Raw genomic sequence first — 25,934 nt, 5'->3', positions numbered from 1 at the left:
TGTATAACAAATACTGCCTATTGATATTCTGTGCGCAGGATACTTGCGTGCTCTGGAAAAAGATGAGCGTTTAAACATGCCTTTAAATATAATAAACATAGTACTGAGGCTTAAAGTATTTCCACTCACACAGTAGGCTGTGGGTCAAATTGCAAAATTCCCCATATCAGTTAATATATCTAAATTAGTGTGTGTGTGTGTGTGTGTCTGTGTGTATGTATACATACCGGTATATTCGCTTGCAGTGTTTAGATAATCAATAAACACCAATGCAGGTTTTTACATTATAGAAATAGTAATGAGCAATTTTCTCTGTTCTTTGCATGTTTGGTTCTGTCCGGATGGTCTTATAGCTAGAGAGTTTATTGGACCTGCCAAGCCTGGAAGTGCAGGGCCTGGTGCTTTAGCTTTGAGCTTAGGAGAGCTAGCAGACGATCCTAGCTTACAGCTCTTGCTCTCCATTGAACGTAGTGCAGGTGGGGAGCAGCACGCTGTGGATCCCAGGTAAGAAGTCAAACTATTCTAACACTGTTGGACTACCTACAGTGCAAGGGCACCTAGACAGCCATGGCACCATAACCCTTAAGAAAGCTTATCTCTAAAATGAGTGATGGACTCACAAATAATCCAATCCATCTGTTTCCTAAATACATTATGGAAGGTCTGTGTCATATTTGTTTTGGTCTCTTCATCCATTCTTGGCTCTATGTCGTAAACGGTCTGTTTATAGGATAGTGCATCCGTTGTGAATGTATGTTTAGTAGGTGCCATGTAGGTGAGTGATGACGTCTGTGTTTCCTGCGGGTGAAGTTTAAATGCCCTGCAGTATGTGATATCTAGCTCCTAGACCGAGCAAATAAACTTCATTGCGTCATAGTTTGTCTACTGGAACCCTGAGAAAATGTAGGTATGGAACAGAATTTGAAATGCAGTTTTTTTTTTTTTTTATATATCTGGAAGCAGGGCTGTTGCCTATTGTAATAGTTATAAATAGATGTTGTAGTCTATTGATGGCTAGAATGACGGCAATTAACCAGTCTTACCGCCATGGATTGTGGAATATGAATTGAAATTCTGAAACCTGCTGTCCTGCAATACCTTCTATTGAGGATGAAAAAAGCAGCACTGCATTACTGTGGCGCCTAACATCATGAGAGTTGGGTTATATGGAGAATCCTATCATACTATGGAGGATCGTCTGTGCTTTTGCGCATGCACAGGAGTATAGCAGTGATACAGACTCCTGGAAACTGGTTATCCAGCAGCAGAAGAAAGAAAATGCTCATATAATGCAATTAAACGCTCATACTCCACTATAGTCATAGTTTAAAAATTTTGGTCTGAATTAAAAATTTTTGGCCAATCTGCACCTCTTCATTGAAATGCATTGAATCAATGCATCTCTATGAGGAAAATTCAGCATCCCCGTGTGGAGTGTGGAGACGTTGAACGGCACTGCTGCCTATTGTGCAGCCCTGAGCCAGGAAGCACCTCCAGTGGCCACTTGGAGGTGTCCCTAAGGCCAATGTAAACACTGCCTCTTCTCTGAAAAGGCAGTGTTTGCATGAAAATGCCTGAAGGCATTGAGTTGTAGTTGTTCTGGTGACTATAGTGTCCCTTTAAGTTATGTTGCCAGGAGGTCCTTGGGTGCACTCTTGCCTTAAGGGATTAAGCTTGAATGGTTTAACCCCATAGGCTGCCTCCAGCGGAGATCTTAAGGTCCCCTAGTTGGCATCTGGCTTCTAAATTATAGGAAGCACAAAGGGACACTATAGTCATCAGAGCAACTACAGCTTAATGTAGTGGTTCTGGTGCCTATAGCCTGTCCCTGCAGCCTTATCACTGCAAACAGCTAATTTTCAGAGAGAAGGTAGTATTTACTTTGCTTCTTAGTAACACTTCCACACTAGAGTTTCTTCCTGTGTCAGTGTTGCACAGTGTGCAGCACTGGCTTTCAGTGTCTTCCTGCTCTGCTTGGAGGCGCTGAACGTTCCCCATAGTGATGCTTTGATTCAATGCATCTCTATGAGGAGATGCCAATTGACGCAGTACCATGTATTTCTGCGCATGCAAAAAAAGCCTACTTATGCTTTTCTATGGGAAAGCATTGGATTGACTTAGATCATCAATCATCTCAGCTGTGGTGAGACTGGCGTGGGAAAAAAGGTAAGTATACTCTCTTTTCCCCTGCAGTCTAAGGGGAGCCGAGACCCTAAATAGTTAAACGCTATAGTGCAATGGAATGCATGCTTGTATCCCTGACACTAGAGCCTTCATCTAACTTATGTATTCATTACAAAGGAATACATACTGAGGATTTGTTATATGTAATCTTATACAGTGTGTAGACCCAGAAAGGTCACAATACTTCTGTGCCATTTGCTTGTCTGACCTATTTCTGGTATGTGCTCTGTGCTGTACCTACAGTTTCTTGTCCTTGTGTGCTAAGATGTCATGGTTAACTAAGTGAACGGAACTTTGCTGGTAGGGCTGCTGCTTTATAATAGACGCCAACGTACTGTTGCTTGGCAATCCGATGACGTCATGGAAACCAGAAATGGAATTTAGTGTGATTAAATTGCTCATGCACATTAATAAAATCTTGGAGGAAAACAGTTTAGTGTCTGGCTGCTAAAAGCATACAGAGAAATACCAGTTGTATACATGTACAGATGTTTCTAGGAGTTATCCTGTGCCTACAGAAAGAAAATCCTGATATTGTTTTATTTTTTTAAACAAAAAAAATCTTATGTTAAGCTGTATGATAAATAAATTGTGTTAAAATCTGTCTCTATGCCATCATATTGAAGTAAAACATTAGTCATATGAGGAAAAACATTTACAAATATTGAATCCAGCTTAAAGACAAAAATAGAGAATTTGAGAATTCTGAGAATAGAGAAACTCGGTAGTTTGCTCTTCGGTAAATCACTCGGGTCTCAAAATAGTTTTTGCTCACTTATGCCATTACAAGTTCTCATGCTCTATTTTTGGTGCAATGCATTAACTTGGCTCTCCTCAAGTTCGAAAGGTAATCCAGATGTGGAGCCCATGCTCACTATGCCTAGAGGGATATCCGCTACATGTCACTGATGAGCCCCAAAGAAGGCCAAAACTATTGTCCGAGGTTGCTGTATCTCTCGTGCAGAGAGAACTTGCTGACAATTCGGTTCTGGACTGCCCTTACGGGTGGGATAAGACTGCTATGCCCTGGAGCTGATTCTCTCTGTAATGGCACAAGTGAGCACAAACTATTTTGAGACCTGAGCAGGGATTTACCGAAGGTCAGGCTAGTGAGTTTCTCTAAGCTTTTTTTTTTCCGTTCTCATATTCTCTCTTTTTGTTGAAACTCAATCACTACCCATGATTTCTAATGTGATGCGTACATTGAGATCTCTCTCATTATAATGTATACTTATCCCCTATATTTACCATAAGTTGTTTGTGAGATCTTTAAAAATACAATAAAATCTAACAAAACACACTGCTGTATGTACCTCTGTCACGTAACTGGGAACTTCCAACTTGGCTGCCATCTATGTTGTTGTTTTTAAATGTTTGCCAGGTCAAGAAGACTGTAAGCAGTGAGGCTGCATGGTGGGACCCTGATATACGTCAAACCGTACTAAAACAGATTGCCAGATTATGTTGGTACAACCCATTGTAAATTTTCAGTCTGTTGATTTTTGGTTTTTTTTTTTCTTGCCTGGGGTCTATGAAGCGACTCTCCCTGCTTCCACTACTAATGCTGGAGAGCTTGTCTAAAGTTCTTCTAAGCTAACCCCTGTAGGAGTTGGTTGAGCAGAGCTAACGGAAACGCCTGCTTAGGAATTTTCTGCACTTTGACTGTGATGAGACTCAGCCTCTCCATGAAACTCGCTATCCTTGCTCAGAGACTCAGCCTCGCCATGAAACTCGCTATCCTTACTCAGACTCAGCCTCGCCATGAAACTCGCAATCCTTACTCAGACTCAGCCTCCCCATGAAACTCGCTATCCTTGCTCAGAGACTCAGCCTCGCCATGAAACTCGCTATCCTTACTCAGACTCAGCCTCGCCATGAAACTCGCTATCCTTACTCAGACTCAGCCTCGCCATGAAACTCGCTATCCTTGCTCAGAGACTCAGCCTCGCCATGAAACTCGCTATCCTTGCTCAGAGACTCAGCCTCGCCATGAAACTCGCTATCCTTGCTCAGAGACTCAGCCTCGCCATGAAACTCGCTATCCTTGCTCAGAGACTCAGCCTCGCCATGAAACTCGCTATCCTTGCTCAGAGACTCAGCCTCGCCATGAAACTCGCTATCCTTGCTCAGAGACTCAGCCTCGCCATGAAACTCGCTATCCTTACTCAGACTCAGCCTCGCCATGAAACTCGCTATCCTTACTCAGACTCAGCCTCGCCATGAAACTCACTATCCTTACTCAGACTCAGCCTCGCCATAAAACTCACTATCCTTGCTCAGAAACTCTGCTTTGCCATGAAACTCACTATCCTTGCTCAGAGACTCTGCTTTGCCATGAAACTCACTATCCTTGCTCAGAGACTCAGCCTCGCCATAAAACTCACTATCCTTGCTCAGAAACTCAGCCTCGCCATAAATCCACTATCTTTGCTCAGAGACTCAGGTTTGCCGTGAAACTCACTATCCTTGCCCAGGCAGCGAGGATTCTGTGACGGGAGAGGAATAATGTCGGTATGCATCAGACTTCTAGACTAGCTGTATTGACATATGCAAATTAACCAAATGGATGGTTTGCCTAGGAAACACAAATTTCAGACAGGAAGATGCTAGCTTGGTTATTTCCTAAAGAGAAAATTATTGGGAATTCAAAGGGAATAATAAATGTAATGGACACTGTAGGCACCCCGACTACTTCATCGCAATGAAGTGATTTTGGTGCCTTGTCCCCTTGTTTTTAACCCTGCAAGTTAAAACATTGCCAATCTGCAGAACGATGTTTTTTCTTGCAATGTTTTAATTGTGAGGTTTAAATGCCTCTAGTGGCTCACTCAAACTCTATTTCAGCGTGGCATTTTGTTGCACAGTTGCACTAGCCTCCCAATGCTTTGCATTCATCATGCTATAGTGTTCCTTTAAGGCAGGGTTGGGGGGACCTTCAGTCCTCCAGATGTTGCTAGCATTATACGAGATGTAGTCCAAAACATATGGAGGGCTAAAAATTCCCCACCCCTGCTTTAAGGTCTACATGGCCACATTGAGAAAAATGAACTGTCATGCTTCTAATTCAGCAGCTTGGCCTTAAATTTTAAATTCACTTTGAAATACTGAGAATTCTAACTAAAGTTAAAAACTCAGTGAGTCTTCTCTCTTACAAAACTGTGCGAGCGAGAGCATATGAAAATATTGATCATGTGTATTGGAATCCTATTATGTGTGATTTTTTTTGTGAACAATAATATATAATTAATGATTGGTAGTGGTTATCGTGTTTGGAGTGTTGTGTAAAGAAAGTTAATTGCTAATGGCAACTTGCATGCAATCATTGCTATTGTACCTCAATTTGCATATTTAATTCTATGCATTAGCTAATCTTAGTGGGAAATGTAGTTCATGTACCTCCGTGGTGACAAGATTTACCATCACCATGCTAAATCATCTCCTATTGTAATATCCTGTGCTGTGCTGCATGCCATTTAAATGCACACATCCCACCTCCTCCCCCCTCCCCATCAGGATGAATCTTGTCTGCCTGGACAGAGCCCAAGTGAGTGTGTGTGTGTGTGTGTGTGGCGCTGAGCGGCGGGTGCAGGAACCTGTTTGGGCTTGCTTAATGACCTAACAGGATGCAGACCTGTGCAATTATGTCCTTATAAAGACCGAGATGTGGTGTCTCATTGGGAATAAACACTTTCAAAGTCAGGTTCGCGGACTTTAATAATTATTGCAGGCCCCAATCCTTAATAATCCTGCTACTTCCAGGAGTTTTACACTATAACGTCCTATTCTACGATAGAACGTACTACTCTGCTGAGCATTACACACTGGGATTTTGTAAATATATGAGCATCTCAACATACAAACCTTTAGCCAGATATCTTGTACCGATGCAAGGGGTTAAAAAAAAAAAAATGTTGGTATTGTTTGATAAAAGCATTTAAAAAAAATATATATTTTTTAAATCCCTTTTATGGTATGAGTTCTGTACAATTTTATACGTGTCGCTTTTAATGGCTCTGCTGTCGCTCTATATCCAGTTTTGACTGCAAATGGATTTAAATGCAGAATAATCAATGAATGTCCCTATTGTACGCCCTTTCAGTATTACACCCCACTCTTTCTGTATTCTACAATGGCAGAGAGAGCATTTTCTATCTCCGGTATATCACAATATGCTCTTGTGTTTCTTCTTGTTTGGGTTACATAAGGACCATTCCATGAGCAGACTTTATAGGATCATACATTGTCTTGCTGTTCAGATGCCAGTATTTAAACAGGATCTGTCACCTAAACAGTTTATTTTGTAGACCTCCCTTATTGACTCTGTAACCAAGGTGTGTGCATTGATTGGACACTAGTTGTTCCATTCCAGTATCCCATTTTCTTTTCACAATAATTAATTACCCCCTTAAGGACCAATGTTTGTGCTAGTCCTTCTGTTTCAAAACATGTCTGGCACATCACTAGGCCTTAAAAATTTTAAACAGACACTCTAGGCCAGGGTTAGGTAACCTTCGTCACTCCAGATGTTATGGACTACATCCCCCATAATGCTCTTACACCCATAATGCTGGCAAAGCATCATGGGAGGTGTAGTCCAAAACATCTGGAGTGCCAAAGGTTTCCTACGCCTGCTCTAGGCAATGTAACAATTATACCTTAATACAGTGTTTCTTAGCCACATATACTGTCCCAGCAGCCTTAATAATGTAAAGTTTGCCTTTTTCTTAAAAAAGGCAGTGTTTGCACTGATGCCTAATGCCAACTTTAGGGGCTTTTACTCTGATAGCCACTATAGGTGCTTCAATGGAGTCACTGTACGCTTCCACTAGAGATGAATTGACTCCGTGCATCTCTATGTGGAGATGCTGATCGGTGCAGTGTGGTGATTTGTTGCGCATGCATACTAGTCTCCAGATGCTTCTCTATTTAGACGTATTGGATTGACCGAGGGCTTTAGGATGCACCATTGTACCAGGGAAGTAAAGTTGGGTAAAACTTATTTCTTTTAAAGGATCACCCCCCCCCCCCCCCCCCCGTCTTACTGTATTCATGCTTGAAACTGTAGCTCTGCCTGCTGTTAGATTTAGAAAAACAAGCAGTCTGCTGACATCATCAGAAGTGGTAGCCTGATCCAATCACAGTGCTTCCCCATAGGATTGGCTGAGACTGACAAGGAGGCAGATTAGGGGCAGAGCCAGCATGATTCAAACACAGCCCTGGCCAATCAGCATCTCCTCATAGAGATGAATTGAATCCATGAATCTCTATGAGGAAAGTTCAGTGTCTGCATGCCGTGGGAGGAGATACTGAATGTTTGGATGCATTTTAGGCAGCCATGACCCAGGAAGGATCTCTAACAGCCATCTGAGGAGTGGCCAGTGAGATTATCACTAGGGTATAATGTAAAAACACTGCATTTTCTCTGAAAAGATAGTGTTTACAGCAAATAGCCTGAAGGTAATTATTATACTCACCCGAACAAATTCAATAAGCTGTAGTTGTTCTGGTGACTATAGTGTCCCTTTAATTTATTCTGGAGATGCCCAATAATTAAAATAGGTAGGGTAACACTGTAACTTTAGGAATACATGTATGCATTGGTAACGCTATAGTATTCCTTTGAGAATGTGTTCCTTTGAGTATTCCTTTTGAGAAAGTCTCCAAATAAGGATTTAATTAGACAACAGACAATTCCGTAATCGAGAAATGTAATTGGACAACTGGTGCTGTTTTGGAGCAATGTGTTAACGCTTAAGCTGCGTTCTGTTGGTCTCCAGGGTAATTCCTATGTATTTCTCAGTTTGCCCCAGCAGAGCACAAGTTTTTGTCTTGATGAATCTTCCCCTATGTCTCTTGTATATGCTAAGCTTTATCCCATGATGCTGTGTGTGTTTGCATGCATGCAGCCAAGGAGGGAAGAACATAGTCACTGGATGCCAAGGCTACGCCTTGCATTCAGTGCAAATTGGGGGGAAAATAAGTGTGTGTTTATTTTTGGAAGGGGTGGATGGCAACCCAGCAATCCTTTAGAATGCTATCTTACCATCTGTCTGGCATAACTTAATTGTTTACATCACTAGTTCTCTAAATGAACGAGCTATCCAGAAAACAAGGACATGTGCACACTTTCTTTGTAACCAATGTATATGCTTGTCTATCATTGCACAAACGTACACTTGCACTGGGATGGTGATTTAGGATCTTTGGCTGATGTGTAGAACGTTCAACCCCTGCAGACATCTACCGGTGCCAAATGGCACACACAACTGTTACACAGGAAGCAAATGCTGGGTCGTGAAAACCGGCTGGGCCCGGTACTTTATAACATTTATCTTAAACTTGCTCTTTTGTTCCTGGAACGATTTTAAAAGGGAAAGTCCTATTTGCAAGAAAAATCCACATGAAAAGGGTGTTGCATTTTACTACAAATGCAAAAAATTGCTTTAAATGTCCTTTCTCGGGTATCTAGGGAACTGCCTTACTACCGTGTTTCCCCGAAAATAAGACCTACCCCGAAAATAAGCCCTAGCCGAATTTTCGGGGTGGGCTGCAATATAAGCCCTACCCCGAAAATAAGACCTAGGCATTTTACCTTTGCGGCCCGGCGGGACTTCCTTCTTCTATGAGGAGGAGGGGGAGGAGCGTTGCGGGCCGCGGCATCGCGCAGCGTGATGACGACGTGCGCAGCGCCGTCAGTCTGCCTTCACGGATCTTCAGCGGAAGGATCCATTCCGGGCGGTGAGGCACCCAGTGGTTGGACTCTTTGAACTGTGAGTAGATACCGGTATTTTATGTCTGGGACTTAATTAATTAAAGGGGGGGGGTGAATTAATTAAAGGGGGGAGTGAATTAATTAAAGGGGGGAGTGAATTAATTAAAGGGGGGAGTGAATTAATTAAAGGGCGGGGTGAATTAATTAAAGGGGGGTGAATTCATTAAAGGGAGGGTGGATTAATTAAAGGGCAGGTGGATTAATTAGATGGGGGTGTGGATTAATTAGATGGGGGGTGTGGATTAATTAGAGGGGGGTGTGGATTAATTAGAGGGGGTTGTGGATTAATTAGAGGGGGGTGTGGATTAATTAGAGGCGGGGGTGGATTAATTAGAGGGGGGGTGTGGATTAATTAGAGGGGGGTGTGGATTAATTAGAGGGGGGGTGTGGATTAATTAGAGGGGGGGGGTGGATTAATTAGAGGGGGGTGTGGATTAATTAGAGGGGGGTGGGGATTAATTAAAGGGGGGGATTAATTAGAGGGGTGGATTTATTAAAGAGGTGGTGGATTAATTAAAGGGAGGGTGGATTAATTAAAGGGGTGGTGGATTAATTAAAGGGGTGGTGGATTAATTAGAGCGGGTGGATTAATTAGAGGGAGGGTGCATTAATTAAAGAGGGGTGGATTCATTAAAGGGGGTGTGGATTAATTAGAGGGGATGTGGATTAATTAAAGGGGGTGGATTAATTAGAGGGGGTGGATTTATTAAAGAGGGGGGTGGATTAATTAAAGGAGGGTGGATTAATTAAAGGGGGGGTGGATTAATTACAGGGGGTGGATTAATTACAGGGGGTGGATTAATTAGAGGGGGTGGATTTATTAAAAAGGGGGGTGGATTAATTAGGGGGTGTGGATTAATTAAAGGGGGTGTGGATTAATTAAAGGGGGGGTTCAATGTACATACCGGTACCGTAAATAAATAAGCCCTACCCTGAAAATAAGCCCTAGTGTGTTTTGTGTGACTAAAATTAATATAAGACCCGGTCTTATTTTCGGAGAAACACGTTATGTTCATGGCATCATATGAGAACTATATGGGCTTTCCCTTGCCTTCTGTTCAGTGTGATGGTTCTTGAAAATGTGCCGGGTGATTATGAGGTCACTAGGGGGTGAAGGAAGAAGGTTTGAGTAGTTCATAGGCCACTTTTAACAAACTTAAATTATTCAATAAGCCGTTTATAAGGTGTTGGCAGTATTGATGCATTGCTTTTTTGCTACGTAATTAAATTAATTCCTTGGCAGTCAGGACGTTGGAACGGTAGGACTCCGAAGCAGCGCGTCCTTTATATATATCTCCTCGCTGTCTGAGTGGGCAATGGCTTGCAAAGCTTTTATCCAGATTCCCCGTAGCAGGAGAAATTGAACTTGGGTTTCCTGAGCTGGATATAGATCTCAGACCTATTGTTTTACACATTACCCATGCGCTTTCCAAAACTCGCCGTGCTTCGGGGTACAGTGTTTGAGTGTTTCACTGGCTCCTAACCAAAAATCAGAGAAAGGGGTAAAAAAAAAAAAAAAAAATTTGGATGAGGAAATCATTTAATTATTTAAATAAAGAAACTGCCATAGTGTAGGTTTAAGCAATCTGCAAGACTAATTTCATATTATCTCTACATTGTTCTATCTAAGTTGAAGTGGTTACTAGGCATGTAGATAGAAGGTTGCAATTTAACTTGTATCACATATAGAAATCATTCGGCTCATATATTCGTGTCATACTTCAGTTACTCGTTTCGAGTGCATTTTAACACATTGAGACTTTGAACATAATGTTGCATCCTGTATACGTTGGTTCTAAAAGAACTATGGCAATGGCATTTTACTGCTGGTGCCAATCTTGGCTTGTCTGTTGGGTCAGTGTGGATTGCCAAGTGCTCAGATTGGTCACTTCGCACATCCCCTTGTGACGGGGCAAATTCATTTCCACTCTACGACAAAATCGCTGTCTTCACCTGGCTATGATTTAACATTATGGATATCCATGAGAGATCTGAAGAAATAGCTATAGGCAAAGAGCTGTTGTGGTTAAAGCTGTTAGTGCAAAGAGCTGTTGTGGTTAAAGCTGCTGGTGTCCCTTTAATGTACATGATTGCTTGCTAAAATAAAGCTTAAGTGGATCTGTCACTTTTGAGGTCTTTGCATTATTTTTTCATCCAAAGGTGATCTAGATAAATTTACTATCAGCATCTCCTTTGTGGAGGTCGTTTGTGGTTTCTGGTGTTTCATTTGCCAGGGGTTGCGTCAGTGTTGTACTCCGTACAACAGAGAGGGCTATGGAGGATCCTGAGAGACTGTGGTAACCTCCACAGTTAACATCTCGCAGTGAGCAAGACCATGCCTAAATCCCATAGTCTTCACTTGTGGGCTGCTGGAATTGGACACAAGTTGGCAATGCTAGCTCCGTCTTGTCAACCTCAATCCTTACAATAAGACAATGTAGGGTTATTTACTAAAGGGAGAATCCAAAGTGAATTTCAAATTTAAGGCCAAAGTATCTAAACTTAAAGCATAGCTGACTTTTTCCAGTTTGGATTTTTTCCCCTTAACTTTGAAATTCAAACTTGAATCCCCACATTAGTGAATAATGTTTGTCTTATGATATTTTTGGATTGTCTTGTCATATTTCATGGCAGCCATTTCACAATGAAATATTGAGAAGTGATCCATAATTTTGGACGAAGTCTCAAGGTCTGCATAGTTTGACTTAGTGGGACTGGTTAGCATAAGGTCAGGCATGGTAGGCAAGGAAACATTCTTTTAAGAGGTTGTTGTGGGGAGGTTGAGATGGTCTATCGACTGGACTGGATGCTGGAGTTTTATTTTCACAGAATATACACACCTGTAGGAAGAAGTGGGTAAGAATCTGAATTTACCAGGAAAACTAATGACAGATAAGCGATGAGAAGTGGGGAGGTATAAGCTGGTGGAGAGCTTTGTAGTGTTAGTAAAGAACTGAGGTTCTTTGATGGGTGGGAGGCTATTGTCTTTGCAGCATGCAGGTGACATGAGGATGGGTTTAGAATGATACAGGCAAAATAATGTTTTTCAATGGTATTATGCAAGACAAGGAAAGTCAAGGAGGGAGTGAGATACTCCCCTGTAGAAGATGGAGTTGAGAAGGAATTTAACAATGGACAAAATAATGACCAAATGTATGTTTTGTTTAATTCTTTTTAGAATATATATTACATAGTTACATAGCTGAAAAGAGACTTGCGTCCATCAAGTTCAGCCTTCCTCACATTTGTTTTTTGCTGTTGCTCCACAATAAGGCAAAAAAAAAAAAAACAGTTTAAAGCACAATTTTGCAACAAGCTAGGAAAAAAAAGTCCTTCTTGACCCCAGAATGGCAGATATTGAAGTGGTGTAAATGGTCACTAGTAGTCGTTGAGTTATGCATTTGTCATAGTATGCCGCATAGGTTGTGAAATCATGGCTGGAGTGATGATGCTGAAATGAGGAAGGAAATGGTAAAAAATTTGAAGGGGAGATGATGCGTGGTTTCTGTTTGGTTTATTTGGCGGAAATGTGAGAACATCTAGATGGAGATCTCGACATAGTACACTGAACTCAGAATTTTAGCAAATTTAAATCTGATTGGCATAACCAATTCTAAAATAGCTGGTTTGAAAATACCTCCATAAAAATCATGTGTTTATTTATTTTTTTTTAAATGTTTGCATCCCTGTTGCCATTCCTTACAGTTAGGGGTTTAGCAGACGAATATTCTGAATATATTGTTGGGGGGGGAAAAAAGATTAAAGCACAAAGCGGGATAAATCTGGAAACAAAGGGGTCTTGAAGCTGTGAATAGATCTAAGGTCTGACAGAAGGTCTGTATAAAGGATAATATAAAAGACTGAACTTTCTAGTATTCCTTATTAAATGGTCTTGGAGACCGCTTTATAGGTCAATGTTGTTGTGTTTTTTTGTTTTTTTTAAAGCCTTTTTAAAAAAAAAAAAATGTATATAAATATATACAATTTTTTAAAAAAAAATACTCTAGATTACAGTTTGGGTCTCACGTTCAATCTTGGAGTTCTGTATTTTCATTTGCAAACCACATGACGGTCTCACAGGATGTGAAGTTAAATAAATTCATATGTACAATGGTGGCAAAGACATGGGTGAAAAAATTAGAAGTAAAGTTTCCCATGCTCTGGAGACCTTCACAAAATTAGTTTTTGCTACACTTTGATACCTGTCCAGTGCATTGCATCTTTTAAACAGGAGTTGGATCCCATTGGACATTGCGGTAAGAAGGCTGATTTGATGTGACAATCCACCTGGGTACTACAAATGGGACATGAACATTGTTCAGAGATATTTTTAATTTTCAGTTCAAACTTTTTATAGTGTTTTGTTTTTTGTCTTTTGCTATATCGATCTAGTTTAGTTAATCATTTATTTTAAGTTCTTTATTAATGCATTAAATCTTAAAATGCCCACGTGCCATTAGACTGTGCTTTTTAGAGTTTTCTTTGCTACGTACTTTGTGGGCAAACATAGTAAGCAGTCCTGAGCAGGACAACTTGAGGAAATCTAGATTATCCAGGAGCACTCATGGATTTAATTTCCAGATGCCTGATACATTTACCAGACTTCTTTCTTACCCCCCTCCCCCCCCCCAGCCCCCCCCAGACATTCTTATTTCCTGATCCCATTTCGATGTTGTATTGTAAGGGTAGAATAAAGTGGGAGGTCGCAAGACTGTGCACTCACAGCTTGTTACATTGAAGAGTACAGAAGACAATCAGTGTCTAATTAATATTTAAATAGCCTGCCACTTATAACAGATAGAAGTCAAAGACACACACTGATCTTTTCACTCCTTGTTGCACAAGGTCCATTGTATCTTTAGCCTGTCACCCCCTTTCCCCCTCCCCTCGTAGCCTTGTTTTTCCTTTTGATATGTTAATGGAGAAAGCCATCTCAGCTGAATGAGTACTCCTATCGTTTCAAAGACCAACACAATCTACAATTGTGAAAAGGAACACTCTAACGTTTACAATATATTTGTTTAAGGTTAGTGTTCTTTCCTTTAGAGTAGATTACTGGGAACTCCATTAAAAGCAAAAACAACGTTTTAAAAAGCCATAGACTGCCCTTTAATCAAGCCCTGAGACAGTCTCCTCTCTGTAACCCAATCTGCCCATGATGTGAACATCAAACTCGATGATTTTTGTTCCAGCCAAATGCTTCTCATATAGAAGTGTGGAGACCTACGATGCAGCACGGCAAACGTTTTGATTTATCAGCCTAATGCTTCTAGTAGAGGAACTTTGAATCCAGTGCTTCTCAATGAAACGGATTAGTTGCATTCAGCACCATCATGATCATACTGAATGTGAAAAAGAAAGGTATAAGGGGGGTGCAAAGAGAATATACACAAATCATGTATACTTAGTATGATGGATGAAACACCTCCTGATTGTCCTACAATAAAAACATATACATAGTGTGATACTGTTTTAAAAGGAACATAAATCAATAGAGGGTAATGGGTCACTCACAGTGTGCAGATCCACATGGAGCTGGCTCTTGCTTCAATGGCAGGTGAATAATTAGCTTATTCAGGCTTTCAGACTCCCCACCAGGATAACTTCTTTCCAGCCTTTAAATAATTCAGAATATCCAATTTTGTAAAGGTAAATGAAAAAACTTTACTGGATAAAATACAGAAATAAAATAAGCTAAAATAACCGATAGTAAAAAGTCCACAGCACTAACGCGTTTCGACCTCCAGGTCTTTGTCAAAGTGTGTGGTTCATGCGGCCCTTCTGTCTCTTGTAGTGTTTCATTATTTGAAATTGGCGCCGTTTTGCCGGCGTCTTCCTTCACTTCCGGGTTCGCCAAACATCCGCGTCATGTGATTTCCCGTCCGGTCACATGATTCTGACGTCATACGTAATGACGTCACTTCCGGTCTTTCGGTCATAACGTTATACTTCTTTTCACAGGTCGGCAATGCTGGCGTTTTCGCCATGTTGGAAGTGGGAAAAAGAACCACTACATACAGAAAATGTAAATGTACATATCAACTATGCAAGTTAAATGTAATTCCTACTTAGCAATTCAGAATGTAGGAGGATATGTTTGCATAAAATCAACTGACAATATCACACAAAATAAATAAGTGCAATTATGAATTAAAAAACATATATTTATACACAGATAGTGTTTCATATACTTGTACATCCATATGACACATTGCATATAAGTAACAGTTAAATATACTCAAAATACATATCTATAATATAAGGAGGACAGTCCCCTTAAAGTGAGACACACTTATAATGGGGAATGATAATTAGTGTATGATTATAAAAGGGGACATCTCTCAAAAAGGGAAAATACCTAATAAATCTGTAAAAAAAAAAAAAAAAAAAAAAAAGGGAAGGGAAGGAGACAAAAAATTTTAATAGATTTTTTTGTCTCCTTTCCCTTTTTTTACAGATTTATTAGGTATTTTCCCTTTTTGAGAGATGTCCCCTTTTTTATGTCCCAATGCCGAGACACCCTCGGTGCTAGTCATCTGACCGGCGTTAATCTCTTTGCAATGTCCACCCCTATAGTCTTGTTCACTGGGGACATGATGCACATGCGCGGAAAATGCCTCGCACATACAATCAAAAGCTTCTCATTAAGCTTTAAATTCAATACTTTACTATGAGCTGCATTTGGTCACATGACTGAGTTTGACTAGCTCAGTGTAGAAAATGCCTTCTATAGGTGTGTTTAATCCTGCAATGCAGACTCTACAAAAAACAAAACGTACATCGCCACTGAACCCAGACCACACCATAGAGATGAAGTGATCTGGGAGCCAAGTGTCCTTTAAAACACTATTGTAGTCTGCTACAAATTGTATGGAGAAGAGACTTCATTGTATTCTGCAATTAAGTTTATAGGAATTCTGTTTTGGAGTGTTGACTTTTTCTTCATACCTTTTTATTACATAGATTATACTTTAAGAAAAAGAAAAAATAAATTCTTAGACTCTAAAACAATGTGATTGTCTTGTTCAGCTTTACTTTGTAATAAGGCACTATTCTGGGCTTTTAAAGCGTCACTGAAACCCCTCCTGCACCTACCTTTGCAACATGGGTATTTCATAAAGATAACATCCTAATGTAATACTCATATTGACTGTTATGTCCCTGAAGTTCCGACCCAGTCTAAAGATTTATTGGGATAAGATCGGGACTTTTTCCTCTGCTTGACACAGAGCAAAGCTAAACCCATCAAGAAGTGTCAATCCCCCAGCCACGAGGGACGGCTGCAGAGAATTGTCCCTGTTAATAGAAGGTCTTGCGGGATCTTTCATAGACCTAAATGCTGTACTATTGCACATGTGTGAGAGTACAGCAGTGACGTCAGTGCCTGGTGCTGAGGCTCCAAGAGTAGATGAGGACTGCCAGGAAGACAATGGTGGCCCCTATGAGGGACAGGTTCAAGTAAGTAGAACTCAGCCTTGGCCTGCCTTCTCCGGCCACCGGAACTTCCAGCAGCGATTTCACCATCGGGAACCTTTGTAAATTTTGCAAGTCCCCAGACAGTGACCGTTCTGCTTTAAAATTATTTCTTTTATCTATTACAGTTGAGTCGTTTTTATTTTCTACTATACATCTGTTTAAAAAAAGTGATGTGGTCACCATAGTGTGAAACTGCCATATATACACATTCATTTATTAAGAAACAAAGGGTTAATCTTTAGTTATGGTTTTGCGGCATCTTGTTTATTTTCCAGTTGGTTAAAAGTCTCCCTAAAATAATACACTGATGTTTCTGCAAAGATTCAGAATTTGACCTACGAAGATTAGCCTCCCACACAATTAATTTCCGGTACTTGCTGTGATTTGTTGGGTTATCTTGTCCTTCTTTCGGCCGAGCTTGTTTTTACTATTGCTCTCTAATTTTGTCAACGTTAACATGCCGTATCTATTTTTCTGGATGTAAAGTCGTCTGCCACCATAGTTTCAGAGCTGGCCTGCTGTTGGCATTTTTGCAATGGTTGATTACTCGTTTTCCTGTCTGCATTGCGCTCCAAATTTGATTTACTCATTAAAAAAAATATATAATGAAACTGTTGTTATAAAAGCTTATCAGACTGTTCTTCTCATTCCAGCTTGTGAAGTTCCATGATGCATGAGGGCTGAGGAGATGATTTTAATCGGAGTAAGTTTACCTACGTCTTGTTCTGCTTCAGACGTCAGAAGACCCTGTGGATATAAGCAAAGGGATTTTTATATTATTTTAACTCATGAATATCTTTATCCTGGATTATAGCTGACATATAAATATATATATATACTTTTACAAAATTATTTTATATAAAAAAAAAAAGGAAATTGCAATTTTCTGTTTTAGCAGGGATTTAAATTTTATACAAAAATGACAACCTCATCTATAAGGAGACAAATGAAAAACATTGTAAATAATTACTCTGAGGCTGAAATAAAAGTTCGGGAAGCCACCTCCAATGACCCATGGGGTCCCTCCAGTTCCCTCATGACGGAAATAGCTGATTTGACTTACAACGTAGTGGCTTTTTCAGAAATCATGAGCATGATATGGAAAAGGTTGAATGACCATGGGAAAAACTGGAGACATGTTTATAAAGCATTGACTTTATTGGATTATCTCATCAAAACCGGGTCGGAGAGAGTGTCCCACCAGTGCAAAGAGAATATTTTCGCTATACAAACACTGAAAGATTTCCAGTATATTGACCGGGATGGGAAAGACCAGGGCATCAATGTGCGGGAGAAATCAAAACAGTTGGTGTGTCTCTTGAAAGATGATGAGCGATTAAAGGGCGAGCGAGCTCAAGCCCTCAAAACGAAAGAGCGAATGGCTCAGGTTGCAACTGGGGTTGGCAGTAACAACCCTATCTCTTTTGGTCGAGGATCTAGCCAACCCAACTTATCTACTAGTTACTCCGAGCAGGATTATGGGAAGTCTGGAGGCTCTCCAGCATCTTACCATGGATGTGAGTATCAATGCAACATTTATTTTATTTGCCATTTGTCTCCTAGGGTAAAAACATTTTTATTTTCTTTATATTTTGCACGTGTCTAGTCTTGACTAGTAACCGCTATGAATATGAAACCCATACCTAACAGTCTTAATATTAGAAAAAAAAGTTAGGTATGATAATGACTTGTTTGGGGACAAGGAGCGTTTTCTAATAAAAACAATGAAAGTTTTGACCATGTGACGTCCCACCTGCCCTTGGTTGAGATTTTAAAGATATACAGATGTGTTTAGGACTGTTATGTCATCCATCCTTCTTCCCCCAATCATTCTTCGGATGCAGCTGTGCGAACGCATTATAACTGAGCTAGTTAACCTTTCCAAAAACCGCATTCTTCCAAAATCTCAAGCTTAAAGGAAAAAAAAAAAAAATGTTGACTTGTCTCAAAATATGTTTGACACTTTTAGACTACTGCAACAAAAAAAACATTTCTAAAAAGATAGAAGACTTTGCATAGCTGTGCCAAGTTAAGCGTTTTGTTTTGGGTAGAACATTGTAATTTAACAGGAGAAGTGTTAAAATTCACATGTTCCTTCCTTCCTTTGTCATTATCACCTTTGGTCTAGCCAATTTGGTTGCTTTTTCGAAAGGTAGAATAAAATGTTTTAAAATGACCTCTAGTTTCTGCCTGAATTGGTTCGGTAAAATAAAAATACGCTTTTTATAATATTTCTCCCCCCCCCCCCCCCCCGTGTATTTTAAATTAATTCCTTGCACTTGCTGCAAAATGTAAGTTTACAGCTTCTGCAGGGTACCCTTATTTTTCTATTCTCATCGGTTATGCTTTACGGACACAGCCAAAATTTCCAGGAAACATAATTCACGTGTCAGCTTTTCTGCTATAGGAAATGAACAGCTGGTGGAGACACTAAGCACTAGGTGACCCCGTTATCGATTTGTCACATCACTGGCTTTTTCCCAGCATTGCTTTAATAAGCCTCTTCTCCTAATCATGTGCTCAATCATGTATACTTTCTGTCAATAGACTTTGCTGCTCTGTTATCTTAGGTCATGTTTCAGTTATATACAGTAATATAGTCAAATGTGGTTGTTTTTTTTATTGAAAAGGCGTTTAAAATTTTTCCTTAACAATAATAATTGCACAATCGGCTCAACAATATTTCAGAATATATACAAAATTACTGGTGTATAGTAGTCCATATATGACACAATTATAAAGTTAAATCTCAGAATTAGTCAATTGAGAGTCTGAATTATAGGGGATTTGAACGTTTAATATTATCTTCCCAAACATTCCAATAAATTCCTAATTGGTCACTAATACAAGATGGTTTATTAGCCAATATCGGGTACAAAACTTCCCTAAGGGATAGTATTTTGTCTGTTTTCCAATACCCCGGAATAGACGATGTGCACATACAGTAATCTAGCTAATCAAGTAAATTGTATCTCCTATTCAATTGCATGTTGCACATCCACAAAATACTATGGCCTGGTCTAACAGGCTCTATGCCAAGAGGTCTGTGTGTTCTCCCTCCATCCCCCCCCCCCCCCCCCCCCTCTTCCGCACACAATAAACAGACCTACTCTTCATTAGCGGAGATGAGGAGCCTGTAAATTGAATTTGGGAGAAGTAGTTGATTGTACCATGGCACTTTCTCTCAAGGCTGAGCCCGCTCCTATTGTGATCACTCCAATTCGCCACACACGTGACTAGCGATAGATCCAAATCTCCCTGTAAAAATGCCCACGTAATTATGGATAGGGGACAACTTGGTGATCAGCCGTTGCACAACTGCAGAGGTCTGCTGTAGCCCAGACCTACTGTAACTAAGAATCTCAAGATCATCTCACATTGTGAGAATTGACATCCTTTGCCAACCAATATATAGTGAAATCTTTATGTATACAATGTTTATATAACTGTCTATCTATATACCCCCATAAATGTGCATTATGATGGTTTTGTTTTTTAATAATTAGTACATTTAAATATATGCAAAAATACATAAGTTTAAAAATATGTTTTAGTGGTGAAGGGAGACTCTTTAATTAATTAGTGAAAAGAGTGTGTAATCTAGAATTTGCCCATTCATTTAGAAATCAAAAAATGTTTTCTGGAGATTGAGGTAAAACTTTTTTTTTTTTTTTTATCTTGATTTATTTGAAACCGTTTTATAAAGGTTTTTTTGTTTTTTTCACCTGCAAGATGCACGTTATGCATTCATGTTCTGTTAGTAAAAGATGCAAAATTGAAGGTAAGAAAGATAATCGGCATAATTAAAAATTTCTAAAATTCTCAATAATTACATTGTTTGTGGTTCTACTTTGTTTATTTTTTATTTATTTTTTCCCCTTTGTAATTTGAATGAAAATGTATGTTAAAATGAATTTCTTTGCATTATGTCTGCAGTACACTGGGTAATAGTATATTACTGTTAACCTTTTGGCTGCCTGAAGCTTAGCTTGCTCCTGGCTTTGCTTCCCCTGTTTGCTACATGACCGTGTTGGAGTTGAGTTGGCGTACAGTGCCCCAAGTGCATGTCTGGCACTGGCTGTAAAAGCAGAGTTAGAGGCTGCAGACTCACGTCCTACAGTCTTGACACAAAGACACCGCATGGCATGGTTGATGTGTGAAGGTTATTCTGGGATTGTACGTGACTATTTATAAACGGGCAGTGTGTGTGGGAGGAATGTTAGTTGGCAGTGTACCTGAGGGTATATATTAAAGGGACATTATAGTTATCTCATTGTACAGCACAATGGAATATGCTGGCGCTTTATAAATTATTATAATAATCCGATACAGCTTAATGTAGTAATGTAGTTATTCTGGTGTCTACATTGAAGAGCCTGCAGGGACATGCTATAAACACTGCCTTTTCAGAAGAAAGACAGTGTTTACATTGCTGGCTGGCAGCACCTCTACAGGCAGTCCCTCAGATCGCCACTAGAGGTGCTTTCTATCATAGTATTCAGCACTGGCATTCGGTGTCTCTACACTCTGCATGGAGGAGTTGAATGCAGTGCTGTGTTTTGTCGCGCATGTGCAATAGAATCTCAACGATTTCCTATGGGAAAGCATTGGATTGGCTGAGATCATCAAGATTGATGATCTCAGTCATTGAGGCCAGGTTTATGTGTAGGTTTAGTTTTTTGGGGGTGGAGATGTTTGTTTGTTTTGTTTTTTGTGTTTACTGCTTTACCATTGATTATTAACTTTTCATTGTTTATGGAAAAATGAACGTTATGATTTTAAGGGTTTGTTCAAATAGATGCACATTAACAAACTAATATTTCATTCCTAAATCAGAACAGAACGATAAAGTACAGAAATCCCTAAAGGTTAAAATTCCCAAGATGCTCCTCTTTAAAAATAAAATCTAGTTTTGAATACCCTCTTACATTTTGTCCTCGTAAATACTTATGGGCTTTCAATTTGGAGAGCATATGGAGAATATATATATATATAAAAAAGAACATACAAATATAAACTCCTTTCACTGTCCCTCATTTAAAGGAAATCCCCAGGAAATAGCTGTCATTTTCATTAATGTAGCTCTGCCTATCCCTTAAACCACTATGAATTACAGGCTTATGTGTTTGAACATTTTATACTATCAATGCAGAACAGATTGGAAGCAGCTACATGGCTGGGAAAACATGAATACAGTAACTTTCACGAGCCAAATGCTGATAGGATTCTTCTACTATCAACTTGTGTAGGTAGCTTCATTCATTTTTGTTTTGTATCTCTGCATGTTCGTATGTAAGTGTATCTGTCAGTGTGTATCGGTGTCAGAATGTGTGTGTGTATTTGTGTCTACATCTGTGCTGGTTTACATTTGTATCTGTGTTAGAAAGTGTTCGGTGGAACCGGGGCTCTCTCTATTTTAGTTCCATTAATGGTCAGGGATCCTCATTCACTGTTAGACTACTCAAAAATGGTTTAACATTGAAAGGGCGGGCAGTGCCAGCGGACTCCAAACACTATATCCAATTCAGTGACATGAAATGGTTATAGTGTTTGTATATTGTATCCTATTGTAACAATGCAATGTTTTGTGGACCCAGGACAAATCTCAATGTATCCATCCTGGTAAAGTATTTTATAAATAAATACATAGTCCCCCTTAAAATATATTTAAGTTACTCCTAGAACATTTCAAACAAGGCCGTTAAGGGGGAACCTCCGATTACACAAAATACAGACAATAAATCGACGCACAAAAAGATTTCTAATTTGAAAACTATAATTCTGAGGCCTGGAGTGAAGTTGCATTTAAAGAAGAAAACGAACATTCAGTGTTTTAATGGTTGCTAAGACTTTATCCATATACCATTTTTGTAGCTTCCCAAAAATTCCGACAAATCTTCTCTCTAACCTACATAGGAGGGACAACTATAGAGATCTTTATTGCTCTGTGTGGCCACAGTTTTGACAATCATTGTCAATTCTTGCAAAATGAAAAGTCCCTTTAATTTAAAAAAAATAAATAAAAATCATTTTGTTTTTAAGCCTTTAATAGGGCATTGTGTTGCACAGCTTGGTGTAACCTTGTAAAATGGCTCTCTCTTGTTTTCATTTTTGAATACTCTACTACCCCTCTCTTACTCCTGTTGGCCAGCAAGACCTTTGACTATTATTTTAATTGCTGCCATATACTGACTATACAATGTATCTCTGTGGGGGTACTTCTTATTCGAACCAGGAATTCCTTTGCTGCCAGAAAAACTGCAAGATAAGATTTGAATAGGTCTTCCTAGCAGCGTAAGAGATAAGAGTGCTAAAATGCAAACTCTATACAAGGAACACACAAAGTCACAGTTTCAGTGACAGGGTGCCCATTGCCTAGTTAAAAAAAGCCAGTTTTCTTACTCACAATGATGGTCTCCGGCATGCAGATCCACCTCATTGGCTGAGATTATCATGAAAGGTGGAAGCAGCGGGATGTCGCCCAGTGAGGATCTCGGAGCACAGCCAACCTAGCTCTTGTGTGTGGAGTGTGCTCTTTTAAAAAAAAAAAAAAAAAAAAATTCTTTAAAAAATAATTTAGCAAAAAGCGCAAACACTTTTGTAAATGAACCTTATTACACCCCCTGACTGTCAATCAGACAGCAGGTCCTGTTACTTCCTGGTTGTTTAGCTCAGTGGACCTAAACTCAAAAGGCAACAATTGCTTTTATGTTGTATATGGGCAGTGGAGTGTCCCTCTAAACTCAAATCTCCAGGTTTTAAGTTAGTCCAGTCTGCCTCATTTTAACCCTATCTTTCATACCTTCAACTGCTCTAGGGCACCCTGTTAACCTCTATCTAACCATAACTTTGCAGGCCTCGCTGAGCGCCCTGTACATTCAGGTTCCTAAGATATGATAAAACTGAACTGTACAAGGTACCAACTTGAGCATTACACGGCCATCCTACCACCCATCACAGTATGAGGTGTGGAAACCTGCCTTCTAACTCTGCCCCCTACTGGCAGAATCCTTGCTAGTGCCTGCACTCTTTTCTCACCTCTCTCGAGCAGTAGGCAGATCCTGGCATGCCACTTTTAGGTATAGCACAAGAAGGAGACGGAACTCTCTCCAAAGTTGTAACTGAAAAGTTCATAGTTCTCTGTCCAGAACCTGTATTACACGCTAAATATGTTGTGGGGGAGTTTACTGGAAAGCACAGTTGGAACGTCTATATTGCTTATATAGGTCTTAAGTCTTACCTGTTGAATTCTCACTGAGACTTTCCAGTAATATATATTTCTCTCTGGAAACCGTAACGGGCACCTGTGCTGGGAGAGTGTTCCCCAGAAGTCTGGTGAAAACTCAAACCACTTACATAAACACTGGAAAGGAAGTACTACCCCTAGTGTGCATATTTTATTTGGCGTCTCTCTTAAATAAGCAAAAATCGGTGCTGCAGTATTGCTCTATTTTCCCAAATTTCTCCAGGACAGGCTCACGAGTGAAGTCCATTGACATAAAATACATTTTATTGCTGGCATTAATCCTCGCACACTGAAAACAGACACCAAGGATCGTTGGTAAAAAATGAATTATTAGAATAAATTTCCCTATTTGTGTGTTTTTTTGTTCCCCCCCCCCCCAAGTAGTTCTGATTTCAGAGTATGTTTTGTTTATTAATCAAAATATATATATTTTTTTACTTATAAAAATGAATTAATCAAGATTATTATATGTAAGTAAGCTAAATATACATTATCCCGTAATTGTGTGAGGGCTTTTGGCAAAATGCTTATTCCACTCTTCTTGGTTTTTTTTTTTGGTTTTTTTTTTTTTGGTTTTTGTTTTTTACATATCGGGGTTTTAGAGTTCTTGTTCCTCTTCAAATTTTGACCATCTATATATATTTGTTTAATGCACGATATGTACCAGGTCTGTCCAGAAAAACACCAGCCATTGTTAATATAACAAGAACGGTTTGCGCAACATCGTTGTAACCTGGCAGCCAAGGAGAGAGTGGACTGGAATGCGCATGCGTGAACAATGACCACTTCACTGTACTAGTCAGTGGGGGCGCTTGACGCCTTTCAGTGAGCATATGTGCTGTGTGGCCATCACATTCAAACTGACTGAGCGAGTAGAGCAACGAATCTGCATTAAATTTTGCGTTAAGCTTGCACATTCCTCCGCGGTAACTATTCGGATAATTCAAAAGACTTTCGGGGGCGATGCAGTGAGTGCAGTTCAAATAAGTGTGGCACAAATACTTTAAAGATGGTCGAGAATCTGTTGAAAAATTTGGCACCCTGCGAATTCTGGCTTTTACCAAAACTAAAATCACCTTTGAAAGAGAAGAGGTTTCGGACCGTCGATGACAATCCGGTTAATAAGACGAGGCAGCTGATGGCGATTCCAACAAAAAAGGATTTTGCAGAGTATTTGGAACAGTGGAAGAGATGCTGGAAGAGGTCCTGAGGTGCCTACTTTGAAGGGGACTGAGGCGTCATTTTCCTATGTACAATGTTCCTAGTATCTCCTTCAATAAATGTCTCTATTTTTCATATTACATGGATGGATACTTTCCGGAGAGGCCTGATCCAGTATGAGATTCTTCTGGGGGATCATCGTTTCCCATAAAGCTTTCTCTCACGGCTTTATGGAATAAGTAGTGTAGTTTATCCCCCAAGAGGAGTCCCAGTCAATATATAGAATACTTGGAACTGTATTATAAACTGGGAGCTGCCATACCACATTTGCTGTCAGTTAACATACAGCTAGGTTCACTATTTAGCAAAATAGGCTGAGCTTTGCTATCAATAAAGCTGTAGACCGAACATGTGCAGTCCACGGCTTGGCTTTATATCCTGGGATGGACTTATGTCTTATTGTATAAACATCACTGCTGCAAGAAGCTATAGCAGTAACGAGAGTGGGCTCAGGGTGCCATATGTACCATGACATTTGCAAGAAAGCAAAGTACTTATGGTTCTTACTGACCATTAAACTCTCTGTTTTTTAAATTAAGTTGAGGGTCCTGCTCAAATGAGTTTACATTCTAGATGTGCACAGTACCCAGAAGTACAACGCTGGTAAGTGTATCTCATCCTAGCGATAAAGCTACTGTAGATGGTTTCAGAAATCTATTTGGTTTCAACAGAGCAGTGTTGGCCTGTTAGGTGCAAGACTGCATTCATGCATGCTCGGAAAGAAGGCTGGGTAGGGACAGATGGTGCGTGAGAGTCCTACTTTAGTGATTAGCAGAATTTAAAAGTGATTTTCTCTGTGCCGGAAGCTTGGCAGGGTGGGGGGAATCTCGAACACCTAGATTAACCATATTGAGCTCCATCCTAGATTGTGTGATAAAAATCTGCATAAAACAGATTTTTTAAATATTATTCGTGAGCTATTTTAAAATAAATTGACATTTAAAATTTACGAACCTGTAGACACGTTGAGGAATTAATGTTTAAAATTGGTGCATCTGTGTTTTCTACAAAACCCTTAATTTAGCTCCAGCAATG

At 39.8% G+C, this 25,934-nt stretch overlaps 1 protein-coding gene across 3 annotated transcripts in view; it reads left to right on the top strand.

Annotated features, from left to right (window-relative positions):
• Window positions 1-25,934, top strand: part of EPN2 (epsin 2) — a 67,114-nt gene that overhangs the window by 25,664 nt on the left and 15,516 nt on the right. For all 3 annotated transcript variants that reach the window (XM_063430442.1, XM_063430441.1, XM_063430443.1), the window contains exon 2: window positions 17,086-17,949. In XM_063430442.1, coding sequence (XP_063286512.1) covers window positions 17,352-17,949 — 598 coding nt within the window. In that variant the 5' untranslated portion in view covers window positions 17,086-17,351. The remainder of the gene's footprint in view (window positions 1-17,085; window positions 17,950-25,934) is intronic.

The sequence above is a fragment of the Pelobates fuscus genome, chromosome 8 (assembly GCF_036172605.1).
Source record: "Pelobates fuscus isolate aPelFus1 chromosome 8, aPelFus1.pri, whole genome shotgun sequence".
In the NCBI taxonomy this organism is placed as follows: Eukaryota; Metazoa; Chordata; class Amphibia; order Anura; family Pelobatidae; genus Pelobates; species Pelobates fuscus.
This window is presented reverse-complemented; position numbering and strand designations above follow the sequence as displayed.